We start from the raw sequence: 19870 nt of genomic DNA, 5'->3' as shown, positions 1-19870 counted from the left end.
TCTCAGCCTTCTAGCAGACGTTGCCTCTCCATACCTGAGAGAGTCCAGTCTCCAGAGTGGATCCTCCAGTCCAGCAGAGAGCAGCTTCACTCCTGAGGCTCCTGGATGATTGTAGCTCAGGTCCAGCTCTCTCAGATGGGAGGGGTTGGAGCTCAGAGCTGAGACCAGAGAAGCACAGCCTTCCTCTGTGAGCAGACAGCCTGACAGTCTGCACACACACACACACACACACACACACACACACACACACACACACACACACACACACACACACACACACACACGCACACACGCACACACACACACACAAAGACGCACGCACACACACACACACACACTCACTCAGTTAATTACTTTTGCCTGCTTTTCTACATAACAGTTTTCTGGTTTTCTGGAAAAGAGAGCCAAGTTCTCAGTGTAAACTTTCTGTTTAAAACAAGATGCATGTTAGATAAATCAGTTTGGTCAGTTTGGCAGTTCTTGGATCAGTTTGCTGCAGAATCTTAAAAATCCTTTTTGGTATTTTAGGTCTCAACAACAGAGACAGGAAGGAGGGAAATAATGAAATATCCTGATAGAAAGCAGAAAACAGTTCATAGGGAACAGAAAGTACAGTGAAAGGTTGTTACCACAATAATAAGAGCAGAGAAAATCCTCCACGGGTTAGGAATCTATTCACTGATGTTACTCTGTAAGTAAAGCAGGATTTAAATGGTCATGTGTTGACCAGGTTGAGGAATCCTGACCTGAGAGTCTCCAGTCTACAGTGTGGACTCCCCAGTCCAGCAGAGAGCAGCTTCACTCCTGAATCCTGCAGGTCGTTGTTACTCAGGTCCAGCTCTCTCAGACTAGAGGACTGGGAGCTGAGAACTGAGGCCAGAGCTTCACAGCTTCTCTCTGACAGCTGACAGTCAGTCAGCCTGAAGGACATGAAAACATATGAAAATATTATTCTCTTATATTTTAATGTCAATGTTGTCCGTGATTTTTCTTTCAAATAATTACTGCTAATAATGTTGATTGATGTTTCCCTTATCTAAAAGCAGAGTTCACAGTGTTGTTTGCATGGTGCTGTAGTTCATTGAACTGAGTGCAGCACTAACAATGCCAGAGATGCTGGTTTGATTCCCACTGGGTTCACCCATGTTAAAACTGTATTCACACATGGTGCTGCAAGGTGATTTGGATCAATACATCCACCAAATGGTCTATGCTATGTTATAGGGCTGAACGATATTGACAAAAAATCTAATTGCAATCATCATTTAAACTGCGAGTCAATATCATCTCAAGTTTTTCTTGTCATACATTTTTTAGAACTTCACAATTGTTTTAATAAAAGTGATTTTATAAAAAAAATAGATGTCAGTGTGCAGGATTTACTGAGATTGAGTCTGATGAAAGGTTTTCACCAATACTGTACTTAATTCATGGACCAAATATTACCCAAAATATCTTGTTCAGAAATCCATTTTGAACGCTTCTCTCTATTAATCTGAAAACCAAGCAATTTGCTCCCTTCACATTTTTACTCACTGTGGGCTCATTTCTCACTGCAATATACAATATACAATATATATATTATATACAATATATATACTGCAAGTGCTGCAAATATGGAATCAGCAGAATCTTGGCTAGATCCAACAAGACACTCAAAAATGTTTTTTTTCTGCAGTTTATCACAGCCATAGTGCCATAAATCACAAAACAAGAAAAAACGAAAACTGATTTTCTTTGAGAATTCATTTTACAAAAACACAAAATCAATGGAATCTCTATACACAGTATTTTTCCAAGTGCCCACAGGTCTAACCAATGTTGAAAAAACATTTGGGGCCTCCACATTCTTTATGTCCTGAGATATTGACATATATGCAACTGCTACAAATTCTCTGCCAAGTTGAAAAGGCATTTTAGGGTATAGAGGCTCCAGTCAGCAAAGCAACTCTGGTCCAGAATCGCAGTGCAACATCACATTCTCTGCACTTCCATGCACTCTATTTTTTTTTTTTTATACTAAACACAGTGCAGACGTCCTTCTGAAGCCTTTTTTGCATAGGGGTTTATTGTGACAGGCAGTCATCTGGCACAGTAGCTACTCTGTGGAGAATATAGTCTAGGAGTTTGCTGCTGTAATGTCTGTGAAGTGTTGCAACAAGGTTCTAAACCACCTCACTGTCTTGTGATGCACTGAATCATTTATAGCTATAACATGATAATCCTACTATAAAATGAGGAAAACTCTGTCCTGTCTGTCTGCATCCATTTTGCTCCTCAATGGGTTGGCCAATCAATCTGAAACTGTACATGGGCATTGAGCATGGGCATAGGCAGGGACCGTTGAAGCTGATTTTTCCATTTTACCAAATTTACACTGTTTATGCGCATTTCTGGCAAGACTGCGCAGAGCTGTGGCGTGCGCATCCCCGGTATAATGAAATACTCATATATCCTCACATGGATCTGTGCCTTGCCTTACACTTTTAAAGCATCTTGCTGGGATAAACGGTTTATTTTTTGGAAATGGTTATGAGGCGTATAATCAGGTGTTTTCTGATGAAAATTCAGCATTTGAAGCTTAGCTTTGGTTTATTCAACTGACGTTACCGAGAACAGTAGGAGAGGCATTCAAGGTCGCCTCGGAAAATGCAGTTCTCCAGAAAAATGTGCTTTTTACAGAATTTAAATACCATAAATGGTTTATTTTTGGCTAATTTTTATATAGTACATGTACAAATGATCCCACCCACGAGCTTGTGGGGTTTTTGCAGCCTCTGTGATTTGGAAATTGCAGAAGTTCATATTGCATTTTGTTTTTTTCGGTTAATTGTTCACAGTGGTGTAGTGGTGCCTGGAGAAGTGGGTATACTCTTAATTCATGCCCCCAATTTTTTCTTTTTTTAAAGTGGCCCGTACAGCAAAGGATAAACACCCTGTGTTATAAACAGTGACATGTAAGACTACTCTTGCATATAGTTCACCCAAAAATGGGCCAGTAGGCTAGTATTTGCACATTGTTACTTAACTTCTGCTGCTTGACTTCAGTAAAGAGTAAAGATCATTATGTAATTAACATTAGCCACAGAAGAGGTGCAGATTTTGCAAGCAATACTGGCCCAACAGACTATAGGGTGAGACAACTACATAATTATGCATTTTGAGTGAACTATTCATTATTCCTTAGTCCATCCACACATGAAAATTGGACAACTATTCTCTCACCTTGCAAGTAGTTTATGGGCCAGTAGTTTCTTTTGTAAATTGTCTCTTGGAACAGCTGATTTGCAACAGATAGTGTAGGCCAGAGTGTGCCACCATTATAAAATTAACATTATTTGTCATGGAGCAGTTTGCAAATATTACTGGTCCTACACAGGCTTAATTCATGAATATAAGATATATTCAAGATGAGGCAAACATGGTGTTTCAGTCAGACATTAGTTTATTTTTTAACAAACATTCAGAATGACCGGTCGCTCTGGTACCCATCGGTGTCGAAAACGCCGTTCGCCAGACACCCGGTGACGCATCGGCATCGGGACCCCTGCCGAAATCTCGGACGGATCACCGGGAACAAACTGGCGGCCAGCTATCGGCACCGACCGGAACCGTGTCCCCAGGAAACAGTGCAGTAACAAGGCAGTAAACCCTCGGCACGCCAAAACCTCCATGCTTGTCTGTGTCTCTCTCTCTGCCGACAGAACAGAGGGCTGTCAGGTGGACTGAGCTCGCGCATATGCATCGAAATAAACGGCGATATGATATAATTGTATAGATTCTACTTTAGCTTCAGTTAGCTTCAGTTAGCTTCAGCTTACATGCATGATATTGGTCAGCCTGCTTACTGTGTGGGAGAAACGGGCTCCCGATCTCAGCGGAGAAACAAGCTGGCGGAGAAAGCGAAACTTAAATTTTTGGCTCTGTGAGCCCATGATGTGCCATGTGCCACGGCCGACCAATGGTGTAACTTCATCACTCAGTCAGTGACAGACATTCGCGTTTATAGGTCTGGCCCCGCTGTTGTGGTTCCAGAATGATACTGAATGATGTGCATCAGAGGGGATTTAGAAGTGGGTATACGCAATGCCGACTGAAAAATAAGTAGGTATACTCTGTATACCTGCGTATACCCTGCACTACACCACTGATTGTTCAGCACTACTATGTTATCCTTTACAAAAAGCCATTAAGAAGAATGGCAAGATATATGAAGCAGATTTAAAGTGTTTTAAAAGATGATAGTGAATTTGCCAGTCCAAGTCCCTCAGGAAAGCATTCCACAGTCTAGAGGCCCTGATGGCAAAAGTGTTTTCACCTTTAGTCTGGAATTTCAGTCAGTCAGAAGGACCTGAAGAGCTCAGCTTGCTCTCCAGCTCAGACAGAACTAAGAGTTCTGCAGTGTAACTCAGGGCCAAAACTAGTCAAACTCTGTGAAATCTTAATATTAATTCTTCATCAGCAGGTAAACAGTGGAAATATGCTAAATCTGGGATATATGATCTCTGCTTCACACTAGTTAAAGTCCTAGCTGCTCTATTCTGAATAAGCTGGAGATGTGACAGTGAATCTTGACTGAGACAGGAAGAGAGAGGTGCAGTAATATAAATGACATGAGATCAAAGCATGGAGGATCTTCTCTCAGTCCTCCAGGTTCATGGCTGTATATGAATGTGGATCAGGACAAAACACATTCTGGAAAATCCAGAACATTATTTTCAGTGAAATTGAAAATGCCAATGTAAAATGGTTCTGGAGTCCTGATGTAAAACCTGCAGAGTCTCCCTTTGCAGATTCAGGAATACTGACCTGAGGGAGTTTTGAGAGCAGGGACCTTAGTTTAGAGAAATGTGTCAAATCAATTGAGGAAAACTATGAATGGATCTTACATGAGAGTCTCCAGTCTACAGTGTGGACTCCCCAGTCCAGCAGAGAGCAGCTTCACTCCTGAATCCTGCAGGTCATTGTTACTCAGGTCCAGCTCTCTCAGACTAGAGGACTGGGAGCTGAGAACTGAGGCCAGAGCTTCACAGCTTCTCTTTGACAGCTGACAGCCGCTCAGCCTGAAGGAGAATTAGTGATGAAGACAAACAACTTTAAATGTTTTCCATTTTGTACTCACATCACATTTGATTTGAAAGTTAATATATCCAGTTATCTTTTCACCTACAGAGCTTTATTGGAGTCTTTGACCACTTGCAGCAGCCTCAGAAGAGCCTCCTCTGAAGCAGAGTATTTCTTCAGGTCAAACACATCCAGCTTCTCTTCTGATGACAGTAAGATGAAGGCCAGAGCCGACCACTGACCAGGGGAGAGTCTGTCTGTGGAGAGACTTCCTGATCTCAGGTACTGTTGGATCTCCTCCACTAGAGAACGGTCATTCAGCTCATTCAGACAGTGGAACAGATTGATGCTTCTCTCTGGAGACAGATTCTTCCTGATCTTCTCTTTGATGTACTCGACTGTTTCCTGATTGGTCTGTGAGCCACTTCCCGTCTGTTTCAGCAGGTCTTCTAGGAGATCCTGATTGGACTGCAGTGAAAGACCCAGGAGGAAGCGGAGGAACAAGTCCAGGTGTCCATTTGGACTCTGTAAGGCCTTGTCAATAGCAATCCTGTGGACCTTTGTCGCAGATGTTTTCCTGAAAAACATCCGCACATTTTGGAAAGTCAGTCGTGGCTTGGGCATTACATTCTTGTTGCTGTTAATGAGTGACAGGACCACATGAACAGCAGCCAGAAACTCCTGAATGCTCAGATGGACAAAGCTGAACATCTTGTTCTTGTCTTTGTCCTTCTTTGGACGGTCCTGCTCTTTAAAGATCTGTGTGAACACTCCTGAGTACACTGAGGCTTCACTGAAATGAATGCCACTCTTTTTTAGATCCTTCTCATAGAAGATCAGGTTGCCTTTCTCCAGCTGGTGAAAAGCCAGTTTTGCAAGTGACTGAATGTATTGTATGCAGTTTTCTGCGCCATACTTCTTTTTCGTCTGATCGATCTGAAACACCAGGAACTTTGTGTACATCTCAGTCAGGGTCTTGGGCAGGTCTTCTCTCTCACTGGTTTCCAACAGATCCTTCAGAACTGTAGCAGTGACCCAACAGAAGACTGGGATGTGGCACATGATGTGGAGGCTTCGTGAAGTCTTGATGTGGGAGATGATTCTGCTGGCCTGCTCCTCATCTCTGAATCTCTTCCTGAAGTACTCCTCCTTCTGTGGGTCAGTGAAGCCTCTCACCTCTGTCACCATGTCAACAAAGTCTCCAGGGATCTGATTGGCTGCTGCAGGTCGTGTGGTTATCCAGAGGCGAGCAGAGGGAAGCAGTTTCCCCTCAATGAGGTTTGTCAGCAGTACTTCTACTCTGGTTGACTTTGTCACATCAATAGAGCACTTTTCATTGGCAGTGAAGTCTAGTTGAAGGCGGCTCTCATCCAGTCCGTCCAACACAAACAGAAGTTTGAATTCACTCTTGTCATAGTTTCTGTTTCCTGACATCTGTAGTATTGTGAAGATTTCATTAAGAGCCTCCTCATTGATGTCTTTGGTTTCCCAGATACATCTGTGAATTAGTTCTGCAAATCGAAACCTTTCTCCCTTCAGTAAATTCAGCTGGCGGAAGGTGAAGGGGAATATGAGATGAACATCTTGATTGGCTCTCTCTTTAGTCCAGTCCAGGATGAACTTGTGCACAAGGAACGTTTTGCCGATTCCTGCAATCCCATTAGTCAGTACTGTTCTGATGGATCTGTGTTTTCCAGAAGGTTTGAAGATGTCGCTGGGTTTGATTGATTCCTCTGTGTCCGCTGGCTTTCTTGATGCCATCTCAATCTGCCTGACCTCATGCTGCCTGTTGATGTGTATGTCACCCCTGTCTGTGATGTAGACCTCTGTGTAGATATCTTCCAGATGTTTCTGATCCTTCCTCTCTAACCATCCTTCTTGTTCACACATAAACTTGTCCTGGAGGCTAGAATGGAACTTTTGTTGGTACCATGTGATGAGTCGTGGAGGCTCTGTTCTTCTCACCAGCAAATCTGTGTAGAACAAAGTAACATCCATAAAAACTAAACTACAACTAAATGTATTATATATACGTATACTTACTATACTATATGTATACTTTTGCAGGTAGCAGCACTAAACAGATACTTGTGAGACAAATAAAAACTAATTTGAAGCTCAGTCGTTTTTTTTTTGCTAAAAGTTGGTGCTCTGAGAATAACAAACATGTTCTCACTGTCAACATCAATACAATGTTTCCTTTTAAAATTACAAAAAAGGAAGGCAACATTGTGAAGAGAGGCTTCCTGATGACATGCAGCCTTAGTGGAACAGATAGGTTGTGATATCAGGCAGAGCAGACTGTGGATAATATTCTAGTATTCAGATATTTCATTACAAGTGTAGCAGCTAATTAACTGTGGGTTGCTTTCATTCACAACATTTTTTAACTCTCTATTTTCCAGGGAAAGTTTTTGATGAGGACACATGCTCTTTGATGCACCCCAGCTTCACAATCACACATTTACACATTTACACCTGGGAGCTGCCCAGTACAACCACAGTCTTCTACTGTTGAATACTATTGTAATACCCTTGTCTTACAGCCAGACTTGGGAATGTGTATTATTATTTTTTTATTTCTAAATGCATATTTCATTTTGAGTTCATATTAATCCACAATAGGTTTTGAGAAATAATTTCATGCCTTTAATATATTTGACTGTGGTTAATCATTTAAAAAAATGTGTATGTGAATGTAAACTGTGAATGTAAAATTGTAAACAACCAAGCTTTCTGTCAATAGTTGTATTTGATAGGAACAATTTTTTTCTCAAAGACGCACTGCCTTCTCAGCCGGTGGAAGCTCCACAGAGTCAGAAGAATCCAAAAATAACTGCTGACACAAAGCTCGATTTTTTACAATTCTTTCCAGACAACATACTGACACCGGTGTGATTATACTGTGAGCATCATGTTATTTTATTATAGTTTTCAAAGACTGTGGCGTATGCTCCTAGGTTTCTATTGCAGTAGTGTCGGAGGGGGAAACCGGATGTTACCGGACGGATGGAGCAGGCGTCTAGTGAAGGTATGGTTTGTACTAATAGTGATTATGGCCGAAAACATGTTTTTTGGGCCCAGGGTTCAAAATACCAAACTATTCCTTTAACTGATGGTTTAACTCATAGCAGGTTGATTGTAATTCTCTCACATACTATTGATAAGATACATTTTCATGGTATAACTAGGAGAGAGAAAGCAAGTAGCCTACGTTTTACCCTAGACATAATATTATTCGAGATGTAACTTTCATCTGTGTTTTCCTATGTACTTAATGGTGTACTGAAATACTTGCACAAAAAACACAGGCCTACGGCTAAAGTCCGGGGCTAAGAAACGATTCACACAGGCAAATTCCAAAGTGGGATAACCCCGACTTTAGCCCAGGGCAGCTGGCCCTGCTCCAGAGCAGGTTAACCCCGACTTTTCAGGGTTAACCCCAGAAAATCGTTGAAAACCAGGGTTCTCTGTTGGCTGTGTGAACAGGGTTACAGACATCCCACCTCTCCCTGAAGCTCGAGGAGTCTCCTGTATATGACCATTAGCTCCCTGACACCCGCGAGTGATGACAAATCTCCTGCAAATCCCCGACCCAATCCACAGACGATAAAAAAAATTAAAATAAAATCCCTTCTTTCTACTCCAATGTGCTTCACGCAACCTGCTTGATCCCTGTTCATGTCAGTCTTGTTAGCTGACCTGTCATTTCCACATGTGGGCGGGCTTACCAACCGGTGAAATGCGCTCGACTTCCCGAGTCTGTCAAACTGCGCGTGAAAAAGTAAGTATGAAATAGAAGTATAAAATCCACTTCTCATCTGATTAGATGAAATTGTACCTCTGCCTGAAGCCAGTTAAAAACAATTGGAGTTTTGCCCGCTGCACAGTCTGCAACAGTGATTTTTTCTGTTGCCCACGGTGGTTTGAATGATTGTAAAGACAAATTGAGTGAGTCTAGAGTCAGGTCAGGTCTCATGCGCAGCATGGTATAGGCTAGAAAACATGTTAGATTACATGCCTATAGCCTACAGTAAGTCTGGAGTGGTGAAGTGAAAACTGTTTCTCTAATTTGATACAAGGAACCAAGTTAGATTAAATTGCTTTAACATGAAAGAAGGCCTAACATACCTGAAGAGATAAAGAAAAGAAATAATTGTGTCAAGTGATAATATCCTAACTTATTCAGCTTATCAATTTTAAGTGGTTCATTATTAAAATGAAGTACAATCCTGTACCATTTACAGAGAGGAAGAACAGGGCATACTTTATGAGAAGAGCAGAAAGAAATGAACCTAATGAAACATTTATTTATTGCAATGAAAAAAGATATGAAGAATTGAAGCACCTAAAGCATTTATCAGAGATAACAAGAGCAGCAGACTGTACAGAGCATAGAGATAAGAGCAAGAACTAGACAGACTAGAGAAGAAAGCCTGCCTTGAACCACTGACCCCGTCCAGCCCCCATGAATCACATGGCATAGCAAAACGTGCTAAAGAATGTGACTGATGGAGGCTGGACACCAGGCAACACTAACCCTGCACTCGCCGCATATTATCAGGTCAGTCACACACCTCCCTGAAATCAGTTTTTCTAGGGTGGGATGTCTGTATGGGCAGAAATATCTGTCACTAGAAACTGAAATTGAATTGCTCAACTTTAATAATTGCATTAAAAAACTGAATTTGAATCACATAATTTGAATTTGTATTGTTTAACTTGAATAATTGCATTGAAAAACTGAATGTGAATAGCATAATTTGAAATTTAATTTATTAGTTTGAAACTGAATTCCAATAAACTTGAAACTGAATGTAATATTATGAAATTGAGTTAATTTGCTCTGAAACAGTATTCAGTTCTCACAATTCAAATTAGGTTCTTGCAATTCAATTTCAGTTTACTGAGACACACATGCTGGTCGTTGAGGAAGAGCAATCGAGTGCAGATTCACAGAACTCCTTTTCACGTTTTTGGCCTGAAAACTCCAGAACCCTTCAGTTCTCTGGGCATGACACTCCGAGCTGAACGCCATCAGTCCGCCTCATCCACGATCGAAAGAAACGTTCTTCAATGTGTATCAAGTCCATGGATCAATGGGAGTGAAGGAAATGGTCAAAAACATACAGTAGGTGCTGATTGGTGCTGACTGATCAACGATTTTCTGGGGTTAAACCTGAAAAGTCGGGGTTAACCTGCTCCAGAGCAGGGCCAGCTGCCCTGGGCTAAAGTCGAGGTTATCCCACTTTGGAATTTGCCTGTGTGAATCGTTTCTTAACCCTGGGATAAGTGCTGTGTGAAAACCACTTGTGATGCAGTTTATTTTAAACAGTTTAATTAAACAGGGAATTTTCATTTTTGACAGTATAAGTAAACTACATTGTTATTTACTGTAGACTAAATTGTGTGATTATCACATGTGATTCCCTGTGTACATTCTGAATGGCACAGGCCCCCTTTACACCTTGCATTAAAATGCGTTTTGGGTGATCGGATTGCAATCGGATAGTGCTTGACCACATGAAAGTACAGGTGTAAATGCACCCAAGACGCATTGAGGACGGATTGTGATCCGATCAGCCAAACCACCTCCGGAGGTGGTCAGGGACGCATCGTGACCACATTGAACACAAGTGTAAATGCATTGCGTTTTCATTCCACATACAACAACTACGTGGGCGGAAATACGTAATCGCGCCGACTTTCGTCTTCGGCATTCCAGTTGCTGAAGACGGCTTCTTCCCCTGCTTCCAAAAGCAAGCAGGCAAATTTATGGTTTCTGCGGTGTGCCCGGTGTGCCCGGTGTGCCCGGTGTTCACGGTGTGCCCGGTGTTCACGGTGTTCACGGCAGACCGTTCTCTCCGCAGAGCCAAAGCATTTCACGGTAAATGCGGTGCAGCGCGGTGTTCACGGAGAGCGCAGAATCTCCTCCTATTGTCCATTTTTGCCGGTTGTCAGCTGTCACTTGGCTGTCATTCGATTACACTTACTTCCCTGGTAACCAACTAACATAGCAACCATTAACCAATCATAGCCTCTGAACTGATTGCGGCGTTTGCGGAGGCCTCTGCAGAGTTTCATTTTTTGAGAGGAGCGCGGAGCTCGGTGCGGACCCTCCGCAGACCCCCTGTGGAGCCTAGTCCATACAATAATAGCGCGGCTTCACGGATGGGTATCATCATTTTTTTTTTTTTGCAAACGAGAGGAGGATGTGACGTTCGGTTGTTTGAGCTGGACAGAGTGATCGGATCTCAATCAGATCTCAATGTGGACACTGGAGACACATATTAATACCAGGTGTAAATGTAATCAGGTTAAATCATATCTAGATACAATCTGGATATGAGACGCATGTTAATGCAAGGTGTAAAGGGGGCCTAAAAGAGGCGTGTTGAGATTTGTCCTGATCAACCAATGACAGCGTCTAAAAGAGAGCATCATACCTAGCAACAGAGTGGACCACACCTCCTCACTAAGATAAATGTTCTGTCCATTCCTCGCTCAGAGTCGCTCTGAGAACTTTCCTAAATCACTCCTAAGCTAGAACTCCTTGCTAGGAAGTTTTAGGCGAAGTTAAGACTCTGAGAGGATTCTCACAATGTTTGTGAATACGGCTCCAGGAGCTGTGACATCAAGTAAGAGAAACATATTAACTAAATCCTTCATCGTTTTAACAGCCAAACTAAATGGGCAGTGACAAGACCAACATGGCAGCCAGGACGAGCCAGAGAATAGCTTTACCTTCAGTCTGACTGCTGTCAGTGGGAAGGTGAGGAAGAGGAGCAGACTGTGGTTGAATGGAGGAAGATCCTCTGTTCTCTGAAGTCTCCCTGACATCACCGACATCCACTGAGAGAGAGAGAGAGAGAACTAGGGCTTGAATTTAACACTAGCCAACCAGCCAATATCTCCTATTCATCCCACAACTCTTTACATAAATACTGAAGGACTGAAGGAAGTGAACATTCATCATGTTTAGTTTTCATTTTGACACAAACCGTCTTCCTCTGTGCAGACCCATACATGTGTTCCTGTTTATTTAAACCTGAACCATTGACCTGCTGTCTGTCTCTCTGTCTCGTCCTTGACTGAGGTCTGCTGGTCCTGGTCCTGGGTTGACTGCCATCTGAGGCCTTGTAGGTCTGATGGAGCTCAAAACCTTTTCTCTGTCTCTACAGCACTCGATAAATGGGACCAGAGTCACAGTCAGAATGAATGGGAGTCAATTCTGCTCCATAAAACTACATGGCAGTAATTACTTTTAATGTGTTTTAAAGGTCAAATTATACCCATTCATGCTCTTAAAATAATACAAACAGCTAAAGTCAGCAGCATTACCCTGTACCTGAACCCCTGGGGATCAATAAAGTGTGATCACAACACAATGAGACACACATGCCTTTTTGCTGTTTTCCTGACATCTGCATGACATAAAACTTAAAATAAATACAGACAATCAAAATGCAGCCTGCCTCTCTTCACACATCTACTGTCTGAATGGAGAATAACAGCAGAGCAGAAGTAAAAAAACAGATAAAACAGGCTGAGAAAGTGATAATTGTGTGAAGTCTCTATAGAGGCTTGGGTAATCTTAGGTTAATGTTAGAGTTAGGGTTAGGGTTACATAGTCTGTAGAGATAGACCAAATAGACAAGTGACACAGTGTTCATCTTCCTTTTGTTACCTGATATTTGAGTAAAGTGCTACCAGTGTTTAATTACAAACGTATGAGTCATCTGTCTCATTTCTGTTTTTGACATGTTCGTATTTTTATCTCCCCATGACTTACCTTTGGGTTCTGAGCTGCTGTTTGACAAACTCTGCACTAGATCATTCCTGTTGATCTTCATCAAAACCTTCTTGGTCACCTCCAGAGAGTGTTGGTTGTAGGTCTGCACCATCTGATCCACTGTGTCCTGCCTGTTTGCCTTCTCCACTTTGCTCTTTCTGATGGCTGGGAAACCTTCCAGGATGTCATTCTGCTGCAGGAACCACTGGAAGATCTTGAGCTCCTCATCTCCCAAATCCTCCAGTGTTTCGATAAGGAGCCTTTTAGTTTTCGAGAGCTTTTCTTTATCCGTCGCCATCGTTGCTCCCTGGTAAATTCAAAGGATATTTTCAACTCAAAGGACAATTATGATGATGATGATTTAAAATGAATCTCATCTCATCTCATCTCATCTCATTAAAACTAGTATTAAGTAGTAGTAAGTATCATAGATATGTAAGTCTTGTAAAAGTACTTTGTCAGCCAGATCACAAAAGGTAATTAATAATGTAATTGGTAATATTTGTTCTATTGTCTGATCATATATAACCCTTTGGTGCAAACACACAGTACTTGTATATGTATGAATTTCTTCAACAAGGTTAGAGCAGGGTGATTCTCTTTTTCTCTTTAACATTCCTTTTATTTCTGTGAACTGGTTAATATTTTTAGATTTTATTTCCTGGCTGTAACTCTTTCCAGCACCGTGATGCCAGTAAGTGGAATGAGCCACCTGATCTGAACATCACATGTTCTTGTTGCTATAAGTAAATATTCTCTTTATTTGACCTTTTGCACATTGTCTTGTGGTACAAAATTAGTTCAAAATACATTAATCTGGCATTTGTTGTTTAAAAGTAGATCAGTTCTCTTTTCTGTGAAGGTGTAATAGAAACTCAGTAAACACACATGCCTCATACATGCATTTAACATTCTATTCATGTACAGGCCGACAAAACTATTTCTGCTCTTTCACTTTCACAGTAGAAACAAAATGCAGAGCAGCAATGTAAAATTATTGCTGCTAGCAGCAAAATGGCGGCCGGCAACAGCTGAGCCGTTTAGTCATGAGGAAAAAAAAGGAAAAAAGGAGGAGAAAATGAAATGTTGGTGATAACTTTAAACATTTAGAAGAACCTCACATAAACCAACCAGCATGCATAGCTGTGTTAGTGTCACATTATGGTTGCAGCACCCAGGACTCCATCTCACTAGCTGTGTTTTTTCACGGTGTGACTTCATGAGTGCAGGGTTTTAAAAAGTTGGGGCATTTTGAGGGTCCCTGCTGGTTTTCATGTCCCAAAAACTTTTTTGCCACCATTACAGTGGAATCAGCTTGAGCAAAGGAGGCAGTGTTTAACATTAACATTACAATGTTTAACTATATTAGCAGTAGTTAAACATTTTGAATATATTTCTTCTTTCCAGATAAGCTGGAGTTTTACCTGTCTTGCTAGGAAGTCTGATACAAGGGTCTGTGGAGGAATTTTATATATAAGCTGTGCCCCACCAGGCCTGTAGGTGTCACTGCAGGCTGGTTGCATGTAAGTTTCTACTTCCTCTGTTAGCTCCACCCCCGAGCTATGTATAAATACTGACCGGAACCTGTGTCCGCCGGGAGAAGGACCATGCCACTGCTAGGGTGATGACCTTTCTCCTGTGCACATAAAATAAAGCATCATCAACAGCAGTCAGCTGAGTTTGTGTATTGATGAAATTCCACGACAGTCCTTCACTACATCTTAACAGGATTTTAGGATGGAATACCAGAGTCACTTATGCGTGACATTTGATTCCTCCTGAGGTTTCAAAGAAAAAAAAAAATCATCCTTCATCTCTACATGTGAAAACACAGAGCGAGCACTTTTACTGCACTTCCTCTTTTCTAACTTTACTATGGAATTCAATATAGAAAAAAACTGAATAAAAGTGAACACACTTCACATGTAGTAAGAAGGAATTTAATTCTTAGGAACAAATGAGACTTGGACTTTGTAAAAATAGGCTATTGATAAAGTCTTGTTGTTTTGTACACTCAGTGTATTAACAGTGGATCAAACTTCAGTCAATCTTATCCAAGCTGTCAGGCCTGCTGACTTCCTCATATCTCACCAGTGAAATGAGATTTGACAACAGTCTAACTTGTGACCTGGTGTTAATTTTATCTGGCAACACTAAAAGTAAAACATGTTAAAACTTCTTAGAGAAGGTTCAGTTTGGCCCTGAAGTCAAATGTTGGAAATCTGAGTACAATTAACTGATGAATATTCACATCTGTGAGCATCGAATACACATCTTGAAAAATTTCACAATATCATCATATACACAGTCATACAGTTGTACAAACACAACACAATTCTCCATACTTCATGTATCAAACATGTCTAATGTTTCCTGGTAGGATCCTTACCTGGTGAACTCACATCCAGATCAAGTCAAACAGACTTTCTAATGTCATCTGTAGAGGAAACACTGACAGACGTTGCCTCCTGTTTTTTTTTTTTTTTGGTTTTTTTTTGGGGGGGGGGGGCAACCAATCAGAGCAGTGGCTCTTTTTGGTTGCTAGAAACCGATAGTATTGACAGGAAGCAGCCGCCTCCTCCAAGGCTGCAAACTCTCTTCACTTAGCCAACCACAAGTCATGTGACATTGTGTATGTGAGAGTATTTTGTCAGCCAGATCATTAAAGGTAATTGATAATATCATTGGTAATATTTGTTCTATTGTTCTATTGTTATGGGAGGGTGGGGTGGGGAGTCACATCTCATGACATGAGTCTTATCTTTCCCCCCGGCCAACTTTACTTTGGTAAATTCTGCCTTTCATATGCTGAGCTGACAGTGACAAACTGACTGTTATGTGTTGAAATTTGCTGCTTCAGGTGCTGTGGGAAATATCAGAATTAAGAGTTCAGCATTTATGAAAAACTTAAACAAGGGGGTAAATATGTCATGGAGAGTCTGTGTTTTCTTTGATCCCCAGTTGAAGAGATGTGATGTTTATGGGCAGAGAGCATTCAGATTTATTGATGAGAATTCACCACAGTTTTGCTGCCATTTGAAAGGACATTGTGGCAAGTTTGAAAAGAAAAATATTGCCTGTTGGTCACAAATGAGTTTTGTTTGTATAATTTTACTACATCAGCCCACATCAGGATACAGGACACAGTGTCATCCATAACTCAACAATTTATTCCACACTGTAGTTTGTGGGCGATATGACGATCTTAGATCATAACCGGTGAAAATATCTCCACGATCTGCCGTTACAGAGAGATCGTGAGAATCGTGATATTCTAACACAGTCCACGTATATTTTGCAGTGCATTCATTCATCATAGTTGTGCGGACACCACTCACATACACTGACTTCTACCAAACTTTACTTTCACAACGGAACTGAGTGCACTTGTTTTGGGGTCCCAGCTGGCCTTGACATACCAACTGGGTGGAATTTTCACTCGATATAAAGCAGCGGGACGGAAAAGAAATTCCTAAACTTGTGATTGAAGATTGGTGAACAGCAAACAAAATTCACTTGTGAATGTTTATCAACAAATGCACACTGTTGTGTCTCACAAGAACAAAACCTGTACTGAGTCACAGATCTGCATCTGTGCATTTTTCAGTCTCATCCTGAGGATACAAACCGATAAGGAGACACAAATCTTTTTTGCACGATTATTCTGTAGGAAGTGGGGGGAAATCCACACATGTATCTACCAATCAAACTGAAGTTTCCTATAGCCAATCAGAGCAAGACTTTGTAATAACCAATCAATGAGCAGCATAATTATCCTTTGACCTTTCAATGTTGGCAAGTGCAGGTGGAGCGGGAGCCTACGTGCAATAAATAAAAAGGCGATTTTGCTGCCTTTTTGCATTTGAGTTGACACCACAGAGAAGGAAAGAGAGATGTGCATTTTTTCTTCTCAGTACAGAAAAGGAGGAAGTATTGTGGAGGCGGACAGGACGGCTCTGACTTCCAGACAGGAAGGAGCTCAGTTTCAGGGTAAAAGCCTTAGTGTTTGCCAGTCTGAACTAGTGATGCAAAGTTCAGCTCTTTAATGAGATTTAGTTCTTTATGAGTCACTCAGTGAAAAGATTTGTTCAGTTGACTCTTTCATTCATTGGATTTATTTGCTCATTATGAGTGAGAGAGGGAAGACTTCTGGTGAACGATGAATGAGCGTTGAAAGAGTGAGTTGGCTCCACATGATTCTCGTTCACTCTGTATTCATAGTATTCCCATGATGTCTCATGCATTTCCTACCAATATGCCGCTTTACAATACACACAGCTCATTGGCTGTGTTTGTTATTTGATTGCAATCATCTGTTAATTTATTACAATCACCTGTTATTTTCCTACCAAGATGGCCGTATGCTGATGGAACAGAATAGGGTGCATTCCAATACCCATACTTCCATACTATTTAGTATGCCAGAAAAAGATTTAGCATGTCCCAATTCATGCATGTCAATGCAGTATGCCAGAAAATACCCGGATACCCTACTACATCCGGTCGAATTTTGCAGTATGCAGGCCAGCATGCTTTTTTGGCTATTCTGACCCACAATCCTCTGCGCAGCGGAAGACACGTCACTTCGACTGAGCCGCATGCTGAGGCGCCAGAGAGAGAAAAAAACAAAACAAACAAACTGCAACCGTATTACTGCGACGGATATATAAGCAAGAGGGTCAAAGTTCAAGACGCAATGTGATGACGAAATAGTATGTCCCAATTGTCTGCCTACTACATGCACAGTACATACTTTCTAAGGGCAGATGTAGTACGTAGTGTAGTAAAAAGAAAAAGTATGTGATTTGGAACGCAGGGTATGAATACACTTAGGAGAGTTGTGTGATGTAATGTTTACCCAGTACCATTAGAGGGCAGCCTGCTCTCCTGCAAGTGGACAACAGAGTGTCTTTCCAGCAATGAGAACCATGTAGACTCAACCAAAGGCAACCGTGGCCAATATAACATTAGAAAAGTAGGAGGAAATGCTACAAATAACTAAACTAAAACTAATAGGCTAGGCCAAATAAAAAGTATGAAGTATGAATAAAAACAACACAAAAGAGAAACAGGAAATATTAGAGACTTCCAGGTCATGTGGATCCCATGCTGCACATTTGCCAGAGACTTTTAATTTATTGAATCTGCATACGCTCCAGCTCTACACTTATATGTCAAAGAAACATTTTATCAGTTTACTTGTCAGTAAAATCCATGCTTCAAGAATACAGTCAAGTTTAAAAACAACTCAGACAGTACCATGGACAGCCTTCAGTAAATGCACCCTATTCATTTATATAATTTAGGACTATGAACATATTAGCTTTATTGATGTCAGGATAATTTTTTTTTATAAAGAACAAAAAGACAGTCCCACCACACAAAGCCAAGTCACCGACTCAGTGTTTTAACTGCAGGTCTCTGCAGACAAAGACTAGAACATTCTGTAACAGTAAAATCTACCAAGTCCTTTACATTACTGTTGAAACAACTTGCTGTTCCCTGGTTTCTCCTGCTGACTTTGTCTTTCTCAGTTGTGGTTTCCACTCAGTGACTTGCCATGTCATCCTCATGTCATCCTCCTCTGAGAAAAGTGAAAACAAGATAAATATTTTTATTGACTCTACCATCAACACAATGGAATTCATCTGAAATGTTCTACAAATGATGACATCACTATATGGAGCTTCAGTGTAATTAATTCAGTGTTGGTTAATATGATTCAAGTCAAAGCAATCGTTGTCTTCATTTTAATCTATTCCAGCTTGTTGTTCTTGGCTTGCTGCTTTGATGTCTGGTCGTAATGTAACGGCCACTAGCTTGTTTCCTTTCTAGGCTAACGTTAGCTAGTTTACATTAGAGAGCGAGCTGTGAAGCTTAAAAACCTTCATAGTGTTTCTTATTCAAATCTACAGGCTGACGAGTTTCATCGCCCCCTCGTCTCTGCCATGCTCTGTTTGGGCAGAAGAAAGATTCACTTCCTGTTGAACAACTTGGTTCAGACCAGAAACACTAAGGCTTTTACTCTGAAACTGATCCGTCCTGTCCGGATGTCAGAGCCTGTCCTGTTTACTCGTGTTCTGTACTGACAAACCATGTTTTCAATTCATGTTTTTATTTATTGCACTTAAATGAGTAAAACAACTGAAACAAAGGTACACGCATTGTATTGAGGGTTGAATTTTTTTTTTTAGCTCAAACTAGTTCGAAATAAAAGTTTAGAGTTGAAAGTGACAGTGACCAAATTCCAAAGATGACATTCAGTTTCAATTTTGATGATAGAAATTCAACTTCTACAATTCAGATTCATTTTTTGCATACCATGATTCAATTTAAGCACCACAAATTCAAATTAATGCAATTCAAATTCAGTCTCTGCTGGCACTAATTTCTGCCCATACTACCTAACCTACTCTGTCCCAGTAGAAATGTAATATGTATTTTCTCCTTTAACCAGCAGAGGGCAGCATTTCATTAAACAGCAGCTACAGAGCTCCAGGAGCAGCCATCCTGGATTCACACAGGACAGGGAAGGGTTTCTAATTTTTTAAGTTTGAGTTTTATATAATTTTCATATGATTCCCCCTTTAAACCTCATGTCACCTTGTTTTTGATCTTTCTCCACCTGTCCTCACTCAAAATACGCTTGATGGGTGATAGTGTACATACTCCTGTCAGTGACACACACACAGTGTGAGCGGAATAGGCAAGATGACGAATCTATAGATTTTTTTCCTTCATAATTCTACATGCTTAGCATAAATATGTGCAGCTGATTGTGTCATGACCCAGCTCATAACCCATGACAAGAAAGGGAGATGCATGGTTTTAACAAAGAAAGTTAACAAATGTATTAACAAAATAACAACAAACCCAGACCAAACTCATGAGACGTGTGAATCATTACAGTCAGTAGCGTCAGAGGTGTAGTGTGAAAAGGTGTAACCTAAACGTTAACACAACCGCAGAGGCAACCCAAAACAAAACATGTTGCCTGGGGAGAGGACGGTCTGG

At 41.0% G+C, this 19870-nt stretch overlaps 1 protein-coding gene across 2 annotated transcripts in view; it reads right to left on the bottom strand.

The window, feature by feature from the left end:
- LOC139664339 (NACHT, LRR and PYD domains-containing protein 3-like) overlaps positions 1–19870 on the bottom strand; it is a 76220-nt gene that overhangs the window by 31394 nt on the left and 24956 nt on the right. The window contains exons 1-8 of one of the 2 annotated variants that reach the window (XM_071543131.1): positions 15246–15289; positions 14435–14492; positions 12857–13163; positions 11809–11916; positions 5171–7037; positions 4890–5063; positions 747–920; positions 35–208 (exon numbers count right to left, since the gene is read on the bottom strand). In XM_071543131.1, the coding sequence (XP_071399232.1) occupies positions 35–208; positions 747–920; positions 4890–5063; positions 5171–7037; positions 11809–11916; positions 12857–13154 (2795 nt within the window). In that variant the 5' untranslated portion in view covers positions 13155–13163; positions 14435–14492; positions 15246–15289. Of the gene's footprint in view, positions 1–34; positions 209–746; positions 921–4889; positions 5064–5170; positions 7038–11808; positions 11917–12856; positions 13164–14434; positions 14493–15245; positions 15290–19870 lie in introns of those variants that run through there. The other variant, XM_071543130.1, reaches the window with a different exon arrangement.

The sequence above is a fragment of the Centroberyx affinis genome, unplaced genomic scaffold, assembly GCF_046629955.1.
Source record: "Centroberyx affinis isolate AG114_WGS23_722 - 3 ecotype Tasmania unplaced genomic scaffold, CSIRO-AGI_Caff_v1 ptg004233l_1, whole genome shotgun sequence".
In the NCBI taxonomy this organism is placed as follows: Eukaryota; Metazoa; Chordata; class Actinopteri; order Beryciformes; family Berycidae; genus Centroberyx; species Centroberyx affinis.
Note: the sequence above shows the minus strand (reverse complement) of the source record. Positions and strands in the feature narration are given on the sequence as shown.